Below are 21,200 nucleotides of genomic sequence, written 5' to 3'. Positions count from 1 at the left end.
CATCGCTAATTTGAACTTTCAGTACTTAAGTCCTGGCAAGTCGTAGGTGGGGGAAATGTCTGTACCAAGATTGTAAGTCAAATTTGTCCAATTTTATGTTTGAAAATAACTGAAATACTCTAGTTAGTTTTCCATTTATTCTCTTCTGTGTGTAAAGGTGTTTATTATATATTTATTATGCCGTTGATAAGCAAGAGAAAATGTGTTTAAGCAGAGACATACATACTCAAGCAATATCATAGGTTGTTTTGATCCAAGACTTAGCTAGTTTATACACTTCAGCAAGTTGTATACATGGCTTCAGATAAGTCTTTTCTATTGTGAGTCTACTTCATTTCTTATCATATTTTATTGTGGGGCCTATGAAATAAAATAACACATGGTTCCCAGTCAAGGGACCATCACCTCTCTAGGAGTCATTTGGGGATTTCTGGGAACATTTTTGTGAATGTCACAGTGACTGAGGAGTGGTACTGAGCTTCAGAGGGCATAAGTCGGTGGTGTTCAAACTTTGATAATATTCTTTGTAGAATATCAACCAAATGCTAATTGCATCCCCCTTGAAAAACACTGAGTATTGTGAAAGTAGATTATCCAGACATGAGAAGTAAGTTTGATGACAGTAGTTTCGTTCTGCTTAATTTAATTTGTGCTAAAGTAAGGTAGGAAAATAACACCTTTCAATTATGTAAATCTTTTTTTATGGAAAGCATGGAACAAAGGTAAAGAGTGGAATTTTGAAATATAAAGAAAAGTGTGGAGGAGTTTGGTTTTAACAGTACTGTTAAAGATGAAACATAAATACTGAAAATAAAATGGGAATTCCATAGGCATTGGTGCTTATGTTATTATAACACAATCATTACTTTAAAGGGCATTCTCTGGTAAAGGTTTGAAAATATTTCTCATGATTACTTTATTAGCTGAGTGACTTGATGACTATTACACAGTAAACTGTCTTCTGGAATCTAACATGCCAGAATGACACTATATCTTAATTATTTTAAAGTGTTTAAGCAGCATAAAATATTAATGACATTATTGTTATCATGAGTATTACATGGCTTTGGGAGAACTTTACCAGAATGGATAAAAATCTATTTTGGCCTTATCAGTATTTATTTATGGTGTTATTCTCGTGTAATCCCAAATGCTCTTGTTATTGTAGAAGGAAAGCATGGTAGAATTGATAATCAAATTTCCTCACTGTTGGCAATTTATCATGTTAACAATGAAGCACACACAAAAATCCTTAATAACGAATTAGCATATTTTCTTGGGTTCAAGCGGCAATTCCCAATTCACTTAGAAAATTTGAGATTCAGAAAATAATTTTCTCCTTATTTGTCTTAATTCTAGGAATGACAGGGCCTTTAGTTTTAGACCTAACATCGCTACAAACTTGTAGCTGATAAGAAAAATTATCCTCTTGAGCTTGGTTTTCCACCTCCCCACTACTTCCTCTTTAATACCTTTTCTCCCTCCAAACCTCAACTACCCCACTTAATAGTTTCACCTCTTTTTGCCTTGACTTCCAATTCAGGTTGTGTCAAGTCAACTCAGCCCTTTCATTTCTTTTTTTTTTTTTGTCCTTTTTGTGACCGGTAAGGGGATCGCAATCCTTGGCTTGGTGTCGCCTGCACGGCGCTCAGCCAGTGAGCGCACTGGCCATCCCTATATAGGATCTGAACCCGCTGCGGGAGCGCGCTCCCAAGCGCTGCACTCTCCCGAGTGCGCCACGGGGCCGGCCCAGCCCTTTCATTTCTAATGTTGAATAAGATCAAGATTTCTGAAGGAAGTGGGAAAGGTTCTCACAAGGATATAGCATCAGAGTCTCTCGAAATTAGAACATTTAAACTTCAAATGTTAGCTTTCTGGTCTCATATCTACTGTATATTTTATATATTTATCTCCTAGAGCTACATTAATATTGTCCTCCTTTACTATCCTGGCCTGAGGATTCAATCTTGGCAGTACTACCATTTTAGGCTGAATAAATCTTTGTTGAAATGGAAGGTTGGGAGAGGCAGAATAGCAAAATATTTTTCATTGTAAGATGTTTAGCAGCATTCTTTGTCTCTCTCTACCTACTAGATGCCAGTGTCATCACACACACACGCACGCACACACACACACGTTATAACCAAAATGTTTTCAGACATTGCAAAATGTCCTCTGGGTGAGGGTTTCAATATAAACCCATGCTGAGTAACACTGCTCCAGAAAATGTTAGAGAACAATCGAAAATTTTATTACACATAGAGCCATCCCTCAGCAAGACAGTAACCATGGAGCAGTTAACCTTATCTTTACACAGAGACCCTTCTAAGAAATATGAATGATTCAGGCCATAGTCAATCCCTGGAAAACTTTCTGCCAAATTCTGTATGGCCTTATTTTCCTGCAGCTGATGTAGAATCCAAGTATCTAAAACCTGCTGGCAGGATATCTGGGGATATCCACACAAACAGGAGGTCTGTTGACAATTCACGTGAAACTGGGAGAGATATCACATTGTTTAAATCCCTTGACCTTGAAATGATTACATATTTTTAAAAACACATCCAAGCAGAGATACAGTTAAAGGAAAGGGTAAAGGCAAGTATATTTTGTATTTAAGTTGAAATTATTTTGAACTGAAAGAAAAAAAGAAAGAAATACAAAGTCAGTTAAATGCTTACCCCTTTAAAAAAACGAAAACTTTTTTATGGTGTTAATATTAGAAATAATTATTTTTTCCTCAAAAATAAAGTTCCTCATTTTTCCTACATTAAGATTTCAACTTTTTATTTAGGAAAACCGAAATGTAGTTGCTCTTTCTAAGTCGCAAATACATTACATTACACATCGCTAACAAAGGGACACCTATTTTACTTAAAAAAAAAAACCTCACAGTTACTGAGAATGAATTGGAAATGATTGGATGAATAGGTCTGAATTAAAAACAGATTTCTAGCTTCTATATTCCTTTTCGTTTTGGTTAATATGAAGTATTAATTGTTGTGTTTCTTTATATATGTTTAGAGACCTTAATTCAAGCATTAGTCATGTTGAGGAAAAACAAAACCTTTTTGACTAATTGTCATTTTTTTTTTTTTTTCCTAACAGTAAGTCATTAAATTAGATCTTAGTCTTGGGATGCTTAATTTAAAATGATGGAAATACACTTATATTTACATGACAAAATTGTTTCACAATAAAATAAAAATGGTAAAATAATAAGTAAATTAACAGTCTGGTTTTTTAGGGAAGTTTGTTGGGGTTTTTTTTATGAGATGACAGAAATTGAATCCAAAGGCATCCTGACCTAGAGAATTTCTTCACTGCCCCAGTGAGGCAAGGGGAGAGATAATCTCACCAGAAGAACCAGACTTGGGAGAAAGAGTGAGAAAATGCTATTTAGCCCCCCCAAATTAAACTAACTTAACTGTTTATAAGATATGGAAATTTACAAAGTGAGTGGGAACTAAAATATTTTGTTAATTGCGATTTTATGGTCCTATAAACTCTTAGTAAAAAATGAATGCAAAAGATGAACATCTATTGAATTGTTACTAACTCTAACCTAATCAACCCTAAGAAACATACAGAAATTTTTTACTATACCAGAAAATTACATTGTACCAGACTTCAGTCATTCCACCCTGTCTTTCCCTAACAAATGGCTGTTCAGTTACCATAGACAGTTTTGTTTATTCTTGAAATGCACACAGCAAAACTCTACAGTAGGTTCTCTTGTATTTCTGGCCTTTTTCTTTCAGTGTAGTATTTTTGGTTTTGTTTATCTTGCCATGTTGTATATATCAGTACTTCATTCCTTTAAATTGCTGAGTAGTATTTTATCCCACGAATATATCACACTTAGTTTATCCATTCTCTTGTTGATGGATACTTGGGTTTTTTTTAGTTTGGGGGTTATTATGAATAAAACTGCTCTAAGCATTTTATCTAAGTCTTTTTGTGGGCTTCTCTTTTTGTTTGTTTTTTCCTCTTTTTCTTTATTTCCCTGAGGAAAATAGTTAGTTTTCTTATACAGGTCTTATAAATATTTTAATAACCTTATTTTTATATAATTTGTCTTTCTAAACTTATTTTATTTGATACATTTTAATTGTACATACGTATGGGGTACAAAATGATGTTTTCATACATATGTATGTTGCATAATAACCAGGTCAGGGTAGTTAGTGCATCCAACGCATCATGCATTTATCATTTCTTTGTGACAAGAACATTCAAAAGACTCTCCTCTAGCTATTGTGTAATATACAAAGCTTAACTGTTAACCATAATAACTCTACTGTGTAACAGAACAATGGAATTTATTCCTCCTATATAATTTTAATTTTGTGCCCACTAGGCCAGCCTCTCTGTTTTTCCTTTCCCTCTCCCCTCCCCACTCTCTAGTAACCACTGTTCTATTTTTCCTCTATAATATTAATCTTTTGTTATTGTTTTTTAGATTCCACATATAAATGGAATCATGTGCCATTTGTTTTTCTGTGATTAGCTTACTTCACTAACATAATGTCTTCTAGGTCCATCCATGTTGCTGCAAATGACAGGATTTCATTCTTTTTGTGGCTTAATAGTATATGTACTTTTTTATCCATTTATCCATTGTTGGACAATTAGGTTGATTCCATATTTTGGCTATTGTAAATAACACTGCAATAAAAATGGGAGCGCAGATATCTCTTCAACATATTGATTTCATTTCCTTCAGGCATATACCCAGTAGTAGAATTGCTGGATAATGTAATAGTTCTATTTTTAATTTTTTGAGGAACATCCATACTGTTTTCCACAATGGCTGCACTAGTTTACATTCTGTTCCCTTTTCGTCACAGCCTAGTTGACTCTTATTTTCTTTAGTCTTTTTGACAGTAGCTATTCTAACTGGAGACAGGTGGTATCTCATTGTTGTTTTGTTTTGTATTTCTTTGATGATTAGTGATGTTGAGCATTTTTTCACGTACCTGCTGGCCACTTGGTAAGTCTTCTTTAGAGAAATGTTGGTTAAGATCATTTGCAAATTTCTGGTTGGGTTATTTTTGTTGTTGTTGCTAAGTTCCTTATATATTCTTGATATTAATTTCTGTCAGACATATAATTTATAAATATTTTCTCCAGGTTTGTAGGTTTTCTCTTCATTCTGTTAACAGTTACCTTTGATGTGCAAAACTTTTTAGTTTGATGTAATTCCACTTGTCTATTTTTGCTTTAATTGCTTGTGCTTTTAAAGTCTGATTTAAAAAAAAATCTTTGCCCAGCTGCATGCTGTGAATGATTTTTCCTATGTTTTCTTCTAGTAGTTTCATAGTTTCATGTTTTACATTTAAATCTCTAATCCATTTTGAGTTGACTTTTGCATATAGTGAGAGGTAGGGATCTAGTCTCATTCTTCTGCATGTAAATATTCAGTTTTCCAGCATAATTTATTGAAGAGAGCATCTCTTTTCCCAATATTTATTCTTGGCACCTTTGTCAAAGATCAGTTGGCTGTAGGTGTGTGAATTTACCTCTGGGCTCTGTATTCTGTTATACGTGTCTATGTGTATGTTTTTATGAAAGTACTAGGCAGCTTGGTTTAATATAGCTTTATGGTATAATTTGAAGTCAGGTAGTGTGATGCTTCCAGCTTTGTTTATTTTTCTCAGGATTTCTTTAGCTTTTTGGTTTTGTTGTTGTTGTTGTTGTCATAGTTGTCATTGTTCCATAAGAATTCTAGGATTGTTTTTTCCATTTCTGTGAAGAATGTCCTTGGTGTTTTGATAGGGATTTTATTAAACCTATAGATGGCTTTGGGTAGAATGGCCTCTTTAACAATACTAATTCTTTCAAGCCATGAACAGAAGATATTTTCCATTTATTTGTGTCCTCTTCAATTTCTTTCTTCAAAGTTTTACAGTTTTCAATATAGAAGTCTTTTAGTAACTCTTTGGTTACAGTTATTCCTATGTATCTTATTTTTTGTAGTTATTGTAAAAGGAAGTTTTTAAAATTTCTTTTTCAGATAGTTCACTATTAGCATATAGAAACAGTTTTGACTTTCATATGTTGATTTTGTATCCTGCAACTATACTTTTTTTTTTTTTTTTTTAGTTCTAACAGCTTTTTGGTGGAGACTTTAGGGTTTACTACATATAAGAATATGTCATCTGCAAATAGGGACAGATTCTTCTTTTCAATTTAGATGATTTTTATTTCTCTTGTCTAATTGCTCTGACTAGGACTTCTAGCAGGATATTGAATAGAAGTTATGAAATTGGGCATTCTTGTTTTGTTCCTGTTCTAAGAAGAAAAGCTTTTAACTTTTCCCCATTCAGTATGATATTAACTGTGGGTTTGTCATTTATGGACTTTATCATGTTGAGGTACAAAACTTTATACCTTGTTTGTTAAGAATGTTTATTATGAAGGAATGTTGAAGTTTGTCAAGTGCTTTCTCTGTGTCATTTGAAATGATCCTATGGTTTTTGTCTTACTTACTGTAAGTGTGGTGCATAAAGTTTATTTATTTGAATACGTTAAGCTCTCCTTGCATCCCTGGGATAAATTCCAGTTTATCATAGTGAATGAACTTATTAATGTGCTGTCGGATTTGGTTTGATAGTATCTTGTTGAGAATTTTTGCATCTATGTTCATTGGGGATATTGGACTATAAATTCACTTTGTTTGTGTCCATGCCATGTTTTGGAATCACAGTAATGCTAGTTTCATCAAATGAGCTGGGAAGTATTTACTCCTTCTCAGTGTTCTGGAATAATCTGAAGAGAATTGGTATTAGTTCCTCTTTAAAAGTTTGGTAGAACTCAGCAATGAAGCTATAAAGTCCTGGGATTTTTCTAACGGAAGACTGTGTATTTCTAATTCAATTTTCTCACTCATTATTGGTCTGTTCAGCTTTTCTAATTCAGCATAATTTAATTTTTGCAGATTGTTTATGTCCAGGATTGGATTCATTTCTTCTTTGTTATCAAATTCATAGGTGTATACAAAGAATACAATTCTTTGTATTTCTGTGGTAGCAGCTGTAATGTCTCTTTTATCATTCCTAATTTTGTTTATTAGAGTCATCTCTCTTTTTCTATTGAGTAGTCTAGTCAAAGGTTTGTCAACTTTGATTATCTTTTTAAAATAAAACCTTTTTGTTTTGCCAATCTTTTCAATTGTTTTTAGTTTCTGTTTCACTTATTTCTGTTCTGAGTTATTTATCTTATTCTGCCAATTTTAGATTTTTTTTTGCTCTTTCTAGTTCCTTGAGATGCACTGTTTGGTTGGGTTTTTAAATTTATTTTTCTATCTTAACCATTTTTTAAAAATTTTAACTTCTCAATATATATTGTAGCTGATTTTTTTGTGTCCATTTACTCGTTCCTCTTTCCCATCTCCCTGTCTCCCCTCCCCACCCACTACATCATATCTGTTCACTTGTCTTAACAAGTTCAAGGAATTGTGATTGTTGTGTCTTCTTCACCCCCTGCCCTGCACATCTTATTTGTTTGTATATTTATTTATTTTTAGCTCTCACAAATAAGTGAGAGCATGTGGTATTTCTCTTTCTGTGCCTGACTTGTTTCACTTGATATAATTTTCTCTAAGTCCATCCATGTTGTTGCAAATGGTAGTATTTCATTCTAGTTGCCCCCTGAGGTGATCTTCCTACTTTGGTTGGTTATTATAAATCTTTCCTCTTTTTCGATGTAGGCATTTATTCCTATAAACTTTCCTCTTAGAATTGCTTTTGCCATGTCCCATAGGTTTTTGGCATGAGGTGTTTTTACTTTCTTTTGTCAAATCAAAGAATTTGTTAACTTCCCTTTTAATTTTCTCATGGAATCTTTGGCTGTTTAGGAGCATGTTGTTTAATTTCTATATATTTGTAAAGTTTCCAATGTTTTTCTTGTTGTCAGTTTCTAGTTTTATACCATTGTGTTCAGAAAGGATATTTGATATGATCTCTGTCTTTTTAACTTTGGGCTAGAATTGTTTTGTGTCTTAACATAACTTTGTGAATGTTTCTATGTGCAGTTGAGAATGATGTTTATTCTGTAACTATTGGATAGAATGCTCTGTATATGTCTATAAGGTACATTTCATCTATGGTGCAGTTTAAGTCAAATGTTTGTTTATTTTCTGTCTAGATGATTTGTCCATTGTTGAAAGTAGGGTACTGAATATTCTATTATTGAATTGAAGTCTATCTTTTCCCTTAAGTCTAATAATATTTGCTCTATATATCTGAATGCTCCTCTATTGGGTGTATATATATTTACAATTGTTATATTGTCTTGTTGAATTGATACATTTATCATTATATAACTACATTCTTTGCCTTTTTTTACAGTTTTTGATTTAAAGTCTATTTTATCTTACATAAGGATGGCTACTACCACTCATTTTGGTTTACATTTTGCATAAAGTATCTTTTTTTAGCCCTTCAATTTCAGTTTGTTTGTCTTTAATATATAGGTGAAAATAAATCTACTAATAAAGTTCATCCTGGCCTGGGGCCAGTAGAAACTGACTTCCTCCCTCTCTGAGGACCCATCGTCATTCTACCATGTTCATATGGGCACCTACAGGAGCATGACTCCAGCTGCCTGCGGCCTACGCTGTACAGAGTAACCTACGCCATACAGAGTAACCAAGATACCAGCATCTGAATCTAAGGGGCAATCCCCCCACCCAAGAGAACAGGCAGACCTAGGAAAGCTGTCAATCAGCTGCAAGTCAACCACATTTGCATGTACCCACCTTGCACAACCTGCTGGCCTGCTGAGCCCACAAGTGCCCAGGCTTGCCTGACAGCTAGTCCAGAGGTAGCTCTGCCTCACCCCAGCAGACCTTCAAAAAGTTGCTGGACTCTGCTGCACTCTTGCAGGCTTTCTCCTGGCTTAACAGCTTACCTAGCAGCCCTGCAAAGAGCTGCCAGGCCCTGTTGCACGAGTGCAACAGTGAATCAGGCACTGCCTCTTCTTTCGTCCAGCAGGCCTCCACAGAGGTTCTCTGCCCTGTTGCACTGATGCATGCCTACTCCAGGTGTAATGGCTTACACAGCAGTGGCTGGACCTCCCACAGCAGGATGCCAGAGAGCTGCTGTTCTTCTTGCATTCATGCATGCCCGCTCCCTGTTTGACAGCAGATCAAGTGGTGGCTTCACTTTCTTTAGTATATTAGCAGTGTTTTTGTTGTATATGGCCTTTATTGTGTTTAGGTACATTTTTTCCATACCTAATTTGCTGAGTGTGTTTATCATGAAGGGATGTTGAGTTTTATCAAATGCTTTTTCTGTATCTGTTGAAATGATCATATGGTGCTATGGTTTCAATATTTGTATGTCTAAATCTTACGTTGGAACTTAATCCAACTATGATATTTGAAAGGTAGAGCCTTTAAGTGGTCATAAAATCATGAGGACTGTGGTTTAATGGATTATTGGGGAATAAACTAGTGACTTTACAAGGAGAGGAAGTGAGCACCTAAAAACATTCTTACCATTCTTGCCATGTGGTAATCTTTATCGCTGGGGTACACTGCACTGTTCCCACCAAGAAGGCTTTCACCAGATATGTCCCCTGTACCATGGACTTCCCAACACCCAACACAGTAAGAAATAATTTTTTAATATACATTATCCAGATTCAGGTATTCTGTTATCAGCAACAGAAAACTGACTGATACATATGTTTTTCTTCCTTTATTTTGTTGATGTGATGTATCACATTTATTTATTCTTGTATGTTGAACCATTCTATCATCCCTTGGATGAATCCCACTTAATCACAGTGAATATCTTTTTCATGTGTTGTTGAATTCAGATCCTTAGTATTTTGTTGAGGATTTTCATATCTATTTTCTCTTCAATTTTTTGGAAGATTTTGAGAATAATTGGTATTAATTCTTTAAGTGTTTTATAGAATTCAGCAGTGTTGCCTTCAGTTCCTGGGCCTTTCTTTGATGGAAGGCTTTTTATTACTGCTTCTATCTTATTACTCATTATTGGTCTGTTTAGGTGCTGTGAATTGAATGTCCCCACAAAACTCAATGAAGCTTGATCCCTATTGCAACATTACTAAGAGGGTGGGATATCTGACTATGGTTTCTGAAAGGAGGGTCCTTGAAAAGGTGATTGGATCATGAGGATCATGCTCTCATGAATGGATTAATTAGTAGGCTAGTGGATTGTCACAGGAGTACACTGATGGCTTTATAAAGACAGAAAGTGAACACATTAGAGAGCTCTTGCTATTCTTACCATATGATTGTCTGCATTGCTACAGAACCCTGTAGAGAGTTCCCACCCATACAAAGGTCCTCATCAAATGTGCCCCTTGAACCATGGACTTCCCAGCCTACAAACCTGTAAGGAATAGTGTTTCTTTGTAAATTATCCAGTTTCAGGTATTCTGTTACAAGTGACAGGAAACAGACTAATACATTAGATTTTCTAATTCTTCATGATTCAATCATACTAAGTTGTATGTGTCAAGGAATAATCCATTTCATCTAGGTTTTCCAGTTTCTTGGCATATACCTTTTCAAAATAGTCTCTTATGATTCTTTGCATATATTTTTATATCAGTTGTAATGTCCCCTCTTTATTTCTCATTTTATTTTTTGAGTCTTTTCTCCTTTTGTCTTAGTCAAGCTAAAGGTTCATTGATTTTCCTTATCTTTTCAAAAACAAACTTTTGTTTTATTATCTTTTGTATTATTTTTAATCTTTAATTTATTTATTTCTTCTCTGAGCTTTGTTGTTTCTCTGTTTTCTTTATTTTTCCAGTTCCTTGGGGTATAACATTAGGTTACTCAAAGTCTTTCTACTTTTCTGATGTAGGCATTAATCACTGTAAACTTCCATCTTAAAATTGCTTTTGCTATATTTCATAGGTTCTGGCTTGTTGTGTTTCCATTTTCATGTCTCAGAAATTTTATAATTTCATTTTAAATTTCTTTTTGGACCCACTTATTGTTTAGGATCATGTTGTTTAATTCTCATGTAGTTGTAGAGTTTCCAATCTTCCTTCTGTTATTGATTTCTAATTTTGTTCTGTTGTGGTCAGAAAAGATAATTGATATAATTTTATTTTTTAAAATCTGTTCAGACTTGTTTTGTTACCTAATATGTAGTTTATTCTAGAGAATGTTCCATGTGCTGCTGAGAAAAATGTGTATTCTTTAGCTGTTGGATGGAATATTTCATAAATATCTTTTAGTCACACTTGGCCTAGAGTGGAGATTAATGTTGGTGTTTCTTGGTTGATATTCTATCTGAATGATCTGTCAATTACTGAAAGTAGGGTGTTGAAGTCTCCAGCTACTATTGCATTGCAGTTTATCTCTCTTATTAGGTCTAATAATATTTGCTTTATATATCCAGTGTTCCTGCATTGGGTATATAAATATATTTTTAGTATTATGTTTTCTTGTTAAATAGATACTTCTATCATTATTTAATGACCTTATTTTTTTATTTGTTTGTTTTTTACTATTCTTGACTTGAAATCTACTTTTTCTGATATAAGCATAGCTATCCTTGCTTTCTTTGTGTTTCCATTTGCATGGCATATCTGTCTTCATTCCTTCCATTTATATGTGTGTTTATAAGTGAAGTTGAAGGGAGTTTCTTTTAGGCACCATATTGTTGGGTCCTGTTTTATAATCCATTCAGCCACTCTATGTCTTTTAATTGTGTAATTAAGTTATATTTATAGTTATTATTAGATAAGGACTCTTTACTACCTTTTTGTTAATTTCTTTCTGGTTGTTTTGTAGATCCTTTTTTTCTCTCGTACTGCCTTCCTGTGTGATTAAGTAACTTTCTCTAATAGCATATTCTGATTGCACACTATTTATATTTAGTATATCTATTATAGGTTTTTGTTTTATTGTTAACATGAGGCTCACATAAACATTGTAATTATAACATTATTTTAAACTCATAATAATAAAACTTTGGTAAGAAAAGAGAAGACATCAGACTCTACTTTTTGACATAATTCCTTTCCACTTTTTGACAACTTATGGTTTCAAGTTACATCTTTTTGGATTGCCTATCTCTTATACAATTGTATTTTTATCTTTAATAGATTCGTCTTTTAGTCTGTACACTAAAGATATAAATGGCTTACTCATCACACATAGTATTCCAAATCTGTATTACAGTATTCTGAATTTGTGCACTTTGTTATTGAGTTATATGCCTTCAGATATTTTCTTGATCCACTTTCATATCCTCTTTCAGACTGAAAAATTCCTAATGAAGGTGTAGTGTTGATAAATTTCCTCAGCTTTTGTTTGACTAGGAAAGTTTTTATCCATCCTTCATATTTGAAGGTTAGTTTTACTGTATACAGTATTCTTGATTAATAGCCTTATTCCTTCAAAACTTTGAATATATTATCCCACTCTCTCCTGGCCTGTAGAGTTCTGCTGAGAAACCTGCAAAGTTAAATTGAGGCTCCAATGAATGTTATGTTTCTTTACCTTACTGCTTTCAGTTTATTTATTTATTTATTTTTATTTATTTATATTCGGATAATTTGATTATGCTACGCCTTGGGGAATTCCTTTTTGGATTAAATTTGATTGGTAACTTTCAAGCTTCCTATATCTGAATGTTGTTGTCTTTCTCCATACTTGAGAAATTTTCAGCCATTATTTCCCTTAATATGCTTTCTATGATTTTTTCTCCCTTATTTCCTTATGGTACTCCTATTATGGATAGGTTATTTTACTGGATGCTGTCCCAAAATTCCCTTAGGCCAACTTAATTCTTAATTTTTTCTTTTCCTTTTCTTTTTTTTTTTCTCATTTTGTTTCTCTGATTGTATAATTTCGTATGTTCTGTTGTCAAGTTCACTGGTTCTTCCCTTTTTTTTAATCAAGTCTGATATTGAAGTTTTCTATTGAGTTTTTCTATTTAGATAGTGTATTTTTTGTTTCCAGAATTTCTACTTGATTTCAAATTGATTTTATTTCTTTGGTTTCTTACTCAGTTCTTGGATTACATTTCAAATATAATTTAATTTTCTATTAGTGTTTTTTAGTGGCTCCCTAAATTTATGTAAGAGGGTTATTCTGAATTCTCTGTCATACATTTATAAATTTGCCATTCTTCTGGCTCCATTTCTAGAGACTTTTTTTAAAAATCAATCATCATTTTATTTTATTGTATTTTATTTTTTATTGGTTATGAATATTCATGAGACACATAGCTAATTTTCACCCTTCGTGCCCATGACGTGAGGGCCAGATTCATACTGGCAGTATATCCATTACCACAAATTGCATTTGTAGCCCATGTCCCCCACCCAATTATCCCCAACCTCCTTTTGATACAGCTGTTTTTCTTTTCTTTCACAATCTTTATGTCTTTATATTGATGCCGGCACATTTGAGAAGATAGTTACCACCTCCATCTTTCGCAGATGTTCTTTTGTGGTGTTAGACCTGCATTGCTTAATATCAGAACTTTATCTCTGGTCCTCAGTCATTTTGCATTCTGGGAAACATTTATACTGAGAACCACCACTTAGACATTGCACCCAGAACTAACCTGCTGTCCTGACATTGTTTCCTGGTTTGGAGAAGACTTATTGCAAGAATCAGAACTAGAACACTGGGCCTGAAATCCGTCTCTGCCTCTCCATTGTTTCCCAGTCTGAAAAAGGCTTATTGAATGGATCAGAATTTAATTGTTGGCCTTTTAGTCACTGCTGGGTCAATGGAAGACTCCACAGGAGCAACTGGGCTGTGTAAAAAATCTGGCCCACAACTGAGTTTTTCTACATATTGTGTCCAGTATAGGTCTATGATGCCAACCAGTTTTCTCCTTATGGCACTTTGCTGATTCAAATGCAGATCAGCTCCTAAAATTGCACCTCAATGTATCCCTAGTGGATTAGACTGTCCAGCACTCCAAATATTTCCTGTGGGTCAGGCCCTGGATGTATCTTCTGTGAAGGCTCCCAGATCAGTGAGCAAATCAAGCATCCACCTTTGACTTACTCCTCTCACCTTTGGGACTGCAGGTCTAGTGACATTCTCTGTGAACATACCAGCCTAGAAAAGAGGATAGAGTGGGTCCAAAGTGATTCTTTTTTCCTACCATTCAATGTCCTTCCCACTTGTGCAAGAGCTGAGGAACTTTGTAAACAGCATTACACCAGCATGGAGGATAGGAAGGAGCACTCTGAAAGGACTTTGTTTTCCCCCAGAAGTTGTAGCCGTTTTCTCCTCAGCAGGCTCTGGGAAGCTTCTCTGTGAGCTACACAATACTGGCTTGGGGAAGTGGATGGACCTCCTGTCCATCACAGCTTTTCTCACTTTCAGTCTCAGTGGGCATCTCCACTTTTTCTCTCTAGTTATAGTGAATTCACCACGACAATTTTGTGCTTTAATCATTGCTAGTTGTGTTCTTATTGGTGGGAGTGATGCTGGGGATCTTGTACTCTGCAATCTTGGTAATGCAACTCTTCAAATGTGCAAAGTTTTGGGCTGGAAACTTCATTCTTTAATCAAAAAATTTAGATACTACTTTTTAAGTACTTGTTTTTAATTTTTACATTTATAAGAAAAATAAATAAGTGAAACACTGTATTAGTCCATTTTTGTGTTGCTATAGCAGAATACCTAAGACTGGATAATTTATAAAGAACGGAGGTTTATTAGGCTCACGATTCTGGGACAGCTGCATCTGGCAAGGGTCTCAGGCTGCTTCTACTCATGGCAGAACGTGGCAGGCAGCCAGTGGGTACAAGCACATCACATGGTGAGAAGAAGCAAGGAGAAAGGGCGGAGGTGCTAGGGTCATTTAAACAACTAGCTTTCATGGGAACTGATAGAGAGAAAACTCACCACTACCTCCACTCCCCAGGGAGAACATTAATCCATTCATGAGGGATCTGCCCCTATGACTCAAACAGCTCCCAACACTGCTACATTGGGGATCAGATTTCCATATGAGTTCTGGGAGGGCAATACCTCCAAACTCCATCCAACACTATGTGAGTGTTTATGTGGTTGTGCGGGTGTATGTGTAAGCCTCAAACTCACCCATGATCAAAAATGGCTCTATTTCCATAAAATAATGGAACAATATAGAATATCTCTAACAGATCTTAATATTGGTCTCAATTACAAATAAATAAAAATTAGATGATAAAATTGCCCTTCATGGGAACGAACATATTCATATAGTAATAAAACAAAAGGGAGCTTAAAGATGAAAAATAATTTGTAACACATTTTTATTTTTTCAGATTTCCATAGAGAACAAAAACAATAAAATTCCATACAATACTAATAGTATGCACTGGAACACACACACACACACACACACACACACACACACACACACACACACACACACACATATTATTTAATGACTTAGATTTGCTTCAGTTCTAAGAATATTTTGAAAATCCACTTTTACTTAAATATAGTGTTCGCAAAGTGATACTTTGGCTCAAATTTAATTGCAAAAGAATTTGGAGCATGAGGTAGAGAAAAATAACTGAAACATGGCTTTGTGACTTTAAAAAAAGTATATATTTCAGATACAGCAAGTTGATGAGTTGAATCTATTTACACACACACATATTGTCAACAATGGTTCTACTGTACCATATATTAAATATATAGCTCCACCATGGTTTAGTTCTGCTGGAGTCTGACCACATTTGTTCACCTTTAATATCCTGGGGATAAAGTAATCTTACATGATAATGGAAATCTTAGGATACAAAATATTTCTCTAGTTGTTGATGGCAAGTGCTTATGTATATTAGTGATCATTAAATAGAGTGATTTTGCATTAATTAATTAAAACCTTTTTTTTTATTTTAATAGCCAAAAAATAAATTTTGGGACATATGATAATTACATTCCAGGTAAGAAAGAGTTTAATATTTATTGTAAAACATGCATGATTATATGCAGAAGCAAGTGATGAAGCAAAAACTACCATGAAATAAAAGTAATAATCAACATTTTTTTCTTAAGAAATCTTCTCATGAGCTCAGTAAACACTTTCTAAATGTGCTTTGTTTTGTTTTAAGTTTAAAGTGATTAAGCAAATATGTTCAGCAGCATAATGTTGGATATGTTTACATGTTAGAAATCATATAACGAGATAATCTTGCAGTTTAAAGAAAAGCAATGTAAAAATTGGATAAAAAACAACACCTATGTCAGAAATCTCTTCTACTACATTCCTGATAGATTGTTTTGGCCTATAATTGGAAAAAATATTTTATTACCAGACAAGGCAAATTTATCTGATGTTAAAAGACTTACAAGATAGCGTGGTTTCCCCTCATACATTGAACTTAAGTATGTTTTTTATTTGTATATTTTTTCTATTGATTCTGATATCGTTTTCGTAGAGTCACAGAATCAGTCTATTTTCTCTTACACACAGTAACATGAAAATATTTACATACAGTGATATCTTTCACTGGTAATTTAAATAAACTTAATCATTTCTATTACAATCTCTAGGTAATTTCACCCTCCTCATTACTCTGTACATTTTTATTTGTCAAGTTTCTTCATTAACTATGGTTGCCTCTTATTCATGTAGCTTGGAAAATGATTACTAACTAAGGGGATCTTAAGCCTTAACCCTTAGATCAAATCATTTATTTACTGAACAGTGCATGTCAGCCAAGCTAAGTACTTTGAAGACTGCAGAAGTAGTTAGCATATGTTCTGTTCTCAATAGAATTATATTTGAACCAGCACAGCATAAAGCAAAAACCTAGGTTGTAAGAGATAAATATATATATATATACACACATATATCTGTATATACATATATAATGTTATATAATATATATTCATACTTATATATAAAAGGAAGCAGTAAAACTCTTTCTTTCCATTTATATTATAGACTGTATTAGCTTCACTCACAATGACTACTTTATATAGTTATCTGAAAAACTGGTCAAAATAGAAAAATCTATTATTTTCTCATATTGATAAAAAATTAAATATTACCAAAGCAATGAAGCCATAATTTGAATTTTTGTTTCCATAAGATGTATCACACTTACTGTTGTTGCTGCTCTGATAAAATTCTAACTATTTACTCCAAAGTGTATGATTTACCTTTTATATTTTAGTTAGTGAATTAAGCAAAAAATCATGGAATCAGCAACACTTTGCCCTGGCATTTCCCAAACCACAGCGGCCAGGAAAAAGAAGGAGATCAAGACCTTCCCAACTAAGAGACAATACACTTCCTGTAAGTATTTAAAAGATTATATATTTATTAGTAATTAGTAGTCATGTGTTAATGACAGTAAGTAATTACAGTTATGAGGTAATTATAATTATTAATAATAAGCAATAACTTATTACTAATAAGCCTGTAAAATCATGTATCATTATACATGTTATAAATCACAGCTGACCAACAAGATTTCTGAGATGATGAACATATTTTATATATTTGCAGTCCAATGTGGTATTGAACACTTGAAATGAGACTAGTACAACTGAGGAATTAAATTTTACATTTAAATTAAACTTAGTTAAAGTAAATTCACATGCAGCTGTTAAATACCACATTAGACAGGACAGTTAAAGATGATTCCAATTCTATTACTTGGAGAAAGTAGATATATTTTATTTGCATTCCATTATATAAAATTGCCCCTCTTAGTTTATATTCACTATTTGTTCAGTTACCCCATTATATTATAGAAAGTGAAACCCCCCTCATTAGAATAATGGAGTTACATTATACATTGATGAAGTTTTAATATTTCCTCAGCTCCTGTAACACAGTCAGGATTCTGAGCATTGGAAGATAAATATATCCCAATGTTTATGGAGTCACCATGGGATCAGAAAGTGTCCAAAGAAAAGCTTTCACAAAATAAATGTATCATCAACTCCTGTTTGTTTTAGGAAGTGTATCCCATTAGTAGTGATCAGTGTTCTTTTTTCTCCTTCTTTTTTATTTGTTACTGAATCTATTTTCCCTTTTTCTTGGTTAACATTTTTATCAAAATTAACTATTTTTGCCACTTAGTTTTGGCAAATATTTGGTTAGGTGTTAAAAATACAATATATCTTTGCTCTCAAATTAACATGCACTGAATGTTACAGATTTTATTATTTCAGTTACCTATCTGATGATACTAAAGTTATATCCTGCTGAAAAAGAAAAGTTTCAGGCTTTTACCATTAATGACAGTATTCTAACTTTCAGAGACCTTGAAAGTGATAATAGAGACTAAAATGTGCCTGAACCGGAAACTACAGTTTGAGCATTCCTAACCCGAAAATCGAAACTCTAACAGGCTCCATACTTACTTCAAAAGTCTTTGAGCAGCAGCATTATGCCACAAATGGAAAATTTTACACCTGGCCTTTTGTGTTTTCAGATAGTTTAATGTATACAAACTTTATTCATACACAAAATTATGTAAAATATTGTAAAATGTTACCCACAGAGTATGTGTACAAGGTGTACATAAAACATAAATAAATTTTGTATTTAGACTTGGGTCCTATCCTCAAGATGTCTCATTGTCTATATGCAAATATTGCAAATTCCAAGAAAGTCTGAAATTTGAAACACTTTTGCTTCTATGAATTTTGGATAAAGGATACTCAACCTGTATTAGATATTAAAGAGTAAATAGTTTCTCAGTTAGTCTAGAAATGGAGGATAGACAAGTTATCCCAATAAATTCTCAAGAACGCACAGTTTAAAAAAAAAAATAAGGCACATAAAACCTCTCTAGATTATGAAGAGAGGTTCTGATAGGGCATGAATTAATAGGGGCTTCTACCAATTTTAACACAAAATCTTGAGAAAGTTATGAAGATCCCCTAAATTGAAAGTAGGTCCCAAGTGAGACATGCTTATTCATTAGTGTAAAAGAAGATAAATTTAAAAAGCAGAACAAAGTATAAAATCTATAATTGATCCACTTATTATCAAAATCTAAAATCTTTTTTATAGTCGAATTTAATATATATTTGGTATCTGTTAGTAAAAACTGTGTAACTCACCACAAGTTTTCATCATTATTATAACCAATATTTCAGAAAATTGATGGTGAAAAATTAAGAGGTCATACCCAGCCATTATGGATGCATCGTTCTTTAATGAGAATTTCTGAGAGACCATCTGTTTATTTAGCTGCCAGGAGGCAGCCCCCAAGACAGCCAACTCTCTCCACCGTAAAGGATTCTAAAGAAGCAGGTTTAAAGAAACCTTTATCTCCAGAAACAGGCAAGAAAGGTAAAGAAGACAAGAAAGTAAAGGACACATCAGATTCAGAAGACGAAGTGAAAAAGGTTAAGAAAGATTCAAAGAAAGAAAAAGATGTAAGTAAAGGAACTAAAGATGAAAAAGACACTGGAAAAACAGATTCAAAAAAAGACAAAAAAGGGTCAAAGACGGGCAAGGATTCAGGTACAGAATCTGAAGATGAAAAATCAGGTTCAAAGAAAGATGATAAAAAGAGTAAAAAAGATACAAAGAAGGGCAAGGATGCACCTGCAGAATCTGAAGATGAAAAACCAGGTCCGAAGAAAGATGACAAAAAAGGTAAAAAAGATACAAAAAAGGGCAAGGATTCACCTACAGAATCTGAAGATGAAAAACCAGGTCTGAAGAAAGATGACAAAAAAGGTAAAAAAGATACAAAAAAGGGCAAGGATTCACCTACCGGATCTGAAGGTGAAAAGCCAGAGTCAAAGAAAGATGACAAAAAGGGTAAAAAAGATACAAAGAAGGGCAAAGACGCAACTGAAGTCTCAGAACATGAAAAAGGAGATGGAAAGAAGGATAAGGACGCAAAGAAAGGTGATGAATCAAAGGACAGCAAGAAAGATGCAAAGAAGAAGGAGAGTAAAAAAGACAAAGCTGAAAAGAAGCCCAGTGGTACGGAAAGTGAACCAAAGGACGATACCAAAAAAGATGCCAAGAAAGATGCCAAGAAAGATGCTAAGAAAGATGCCAAGAAAGATGCCAAGAAAGATACTGACACATCATCTGCTGAATCAAAGAAAGATGACAAAAAGGCTGCAAAGAAGGACGCAAAGAAGGGAAAGTAGTCCTTGGAGATAATAATTCAACTGAGAGAATAATTGAAAAGCATATTTCACAAAACAATTTTAGTAGTCTGAACCTTAATCTAGGAGGAAAGAAAAGGGTTCAAAGAATTAATCAAACAATTTTTTAAAAAAATCAAAACTACAAATGAAAGATTTGGGAAAGATTCATAAAAATATAAGAAAGTTATTATAGAAGAGTTGATAGACGATTCAGTGAAGAACTTGGAGGATACTTATGCTAAATTTGAGGTTATGAAAGATTCAATGAAAGATCCCTAGAAAGCTGTAAAAGAAGAATATTCAGATAAGGTTGTAGAAGATAATGCCACTGAATTTTGGATACAAAAACAAAAGTTCGATGAAGGCTTTAAAAAAAATGAAAGGAGGTAAAGGTTGTATGTATATTCAAAAAAATCTTAAGCTACAATCTATAGATTTAAATAAAGGACTATAGTGTTCATAAAAAGAAGTCTAACAACTTTCAGAAAGTCTGCTTGCAAGTAAATACAAATTAAAGATAGCTTTCCTCAAAAAAAAAAAAAAAAGAAAAATAGAAAAAAAAGAAGAGAAAAGCAGAGAAAAGAAGATATCACTACTTCCTTGTGAACGTACACCACATTCCTGAAGTTTAAACAACCACAGCCATGTTTACGGTTATTAAATCTTCCACTTCCAAGCCAAGAAAAATACACTTGGTAAGTTACTTTTGTTTTATTTGAAGCCAAACTGAACTGAAAGTAATTGAACAAAATTACAATAAGTAGAAGAAATATGTTCAACAAATCTGTTGTAAAGCTTGGTGAATATAGTTAATAATGATATATTTTATTTCTGAAAAATGCTGAGAGTCTATAAGTGTCCTCACCACAAAAAAATTATAACTATGTGAGATATGCATGTTAATTAGCTAGACTTAACCATTCCACACTGTATATATACTTCAAAACGTCATGTTGCACATAATAAATGCATACACTTTTATTTGTCAATTTCAGTAAATAAATTTGAAAAAATACTCGAATGAATCTAAAGGTTTGAATTGATACTATTCTTATAATATCTCTGGAATTTGTCTTTAGGTTTTTATTAAAATTTTATTAAGTTTAGACTT

At 33.4% G+C, this 21,200-nt stretch overlaps 1 protein-coding gene across 1 annotated transcript in view; it reads left to right on the top strand.

The window, feature by feature from the left end:
- CYLC2 (cylicin 2) overlaps positions 1–20,695 on the top strand; it is a 36,110-nt gene extending 15,415 nt beyond the window's left edge. The window contains exons 3-9 of the mRNA XM_063081676.1: positions 8,889–9,046; positions 15,860–15,900; positions 17,137–17,258; positions 19,076–19,664; positions 19,809–20,085; positions 20,154–20,187; positions 20,624–20,695. Of these exons, the coding sequence (XP_062937746.1) occupies positions 8,889–9,046; positions 15,860–15,900; positions 17,137–17,258; positions 19,076–19,664; positions 19,809–20,085; positions 20,154–20,187; positions 20,624–20,695 (1,293 nt within the window). The remainder of the gene's footprint in view (positions 1–8,888; positions 9,047–15,859; positions 15,901–17,136; positions 17,259–19,075; positions 19,665–19,808; positions 20,086–20,153; positions 20,188–20,623) is intronic.
- Positions 20,696–21,200: the final 505 nt, after the last annotated feature.

Source organism: Cynocephalus volans, chromosome 17 (assembly GCF_027409185.1).
Source record: "Cynocephalus volans isolate mCynVol1 chromosome 17, mCynVol1.pri, whole genome shotgun sequence".
NCBI lineage: Eukaryota > Metazoa > Chordata > Mammalia > Dermoptera > Cynocephalidae > Cynocephalus > Cynocephalus volans.
Note: the sequence above shows the minus strand (reverse complement) of the source record. Positions and strands in the feature narration are given on the sequence as shown.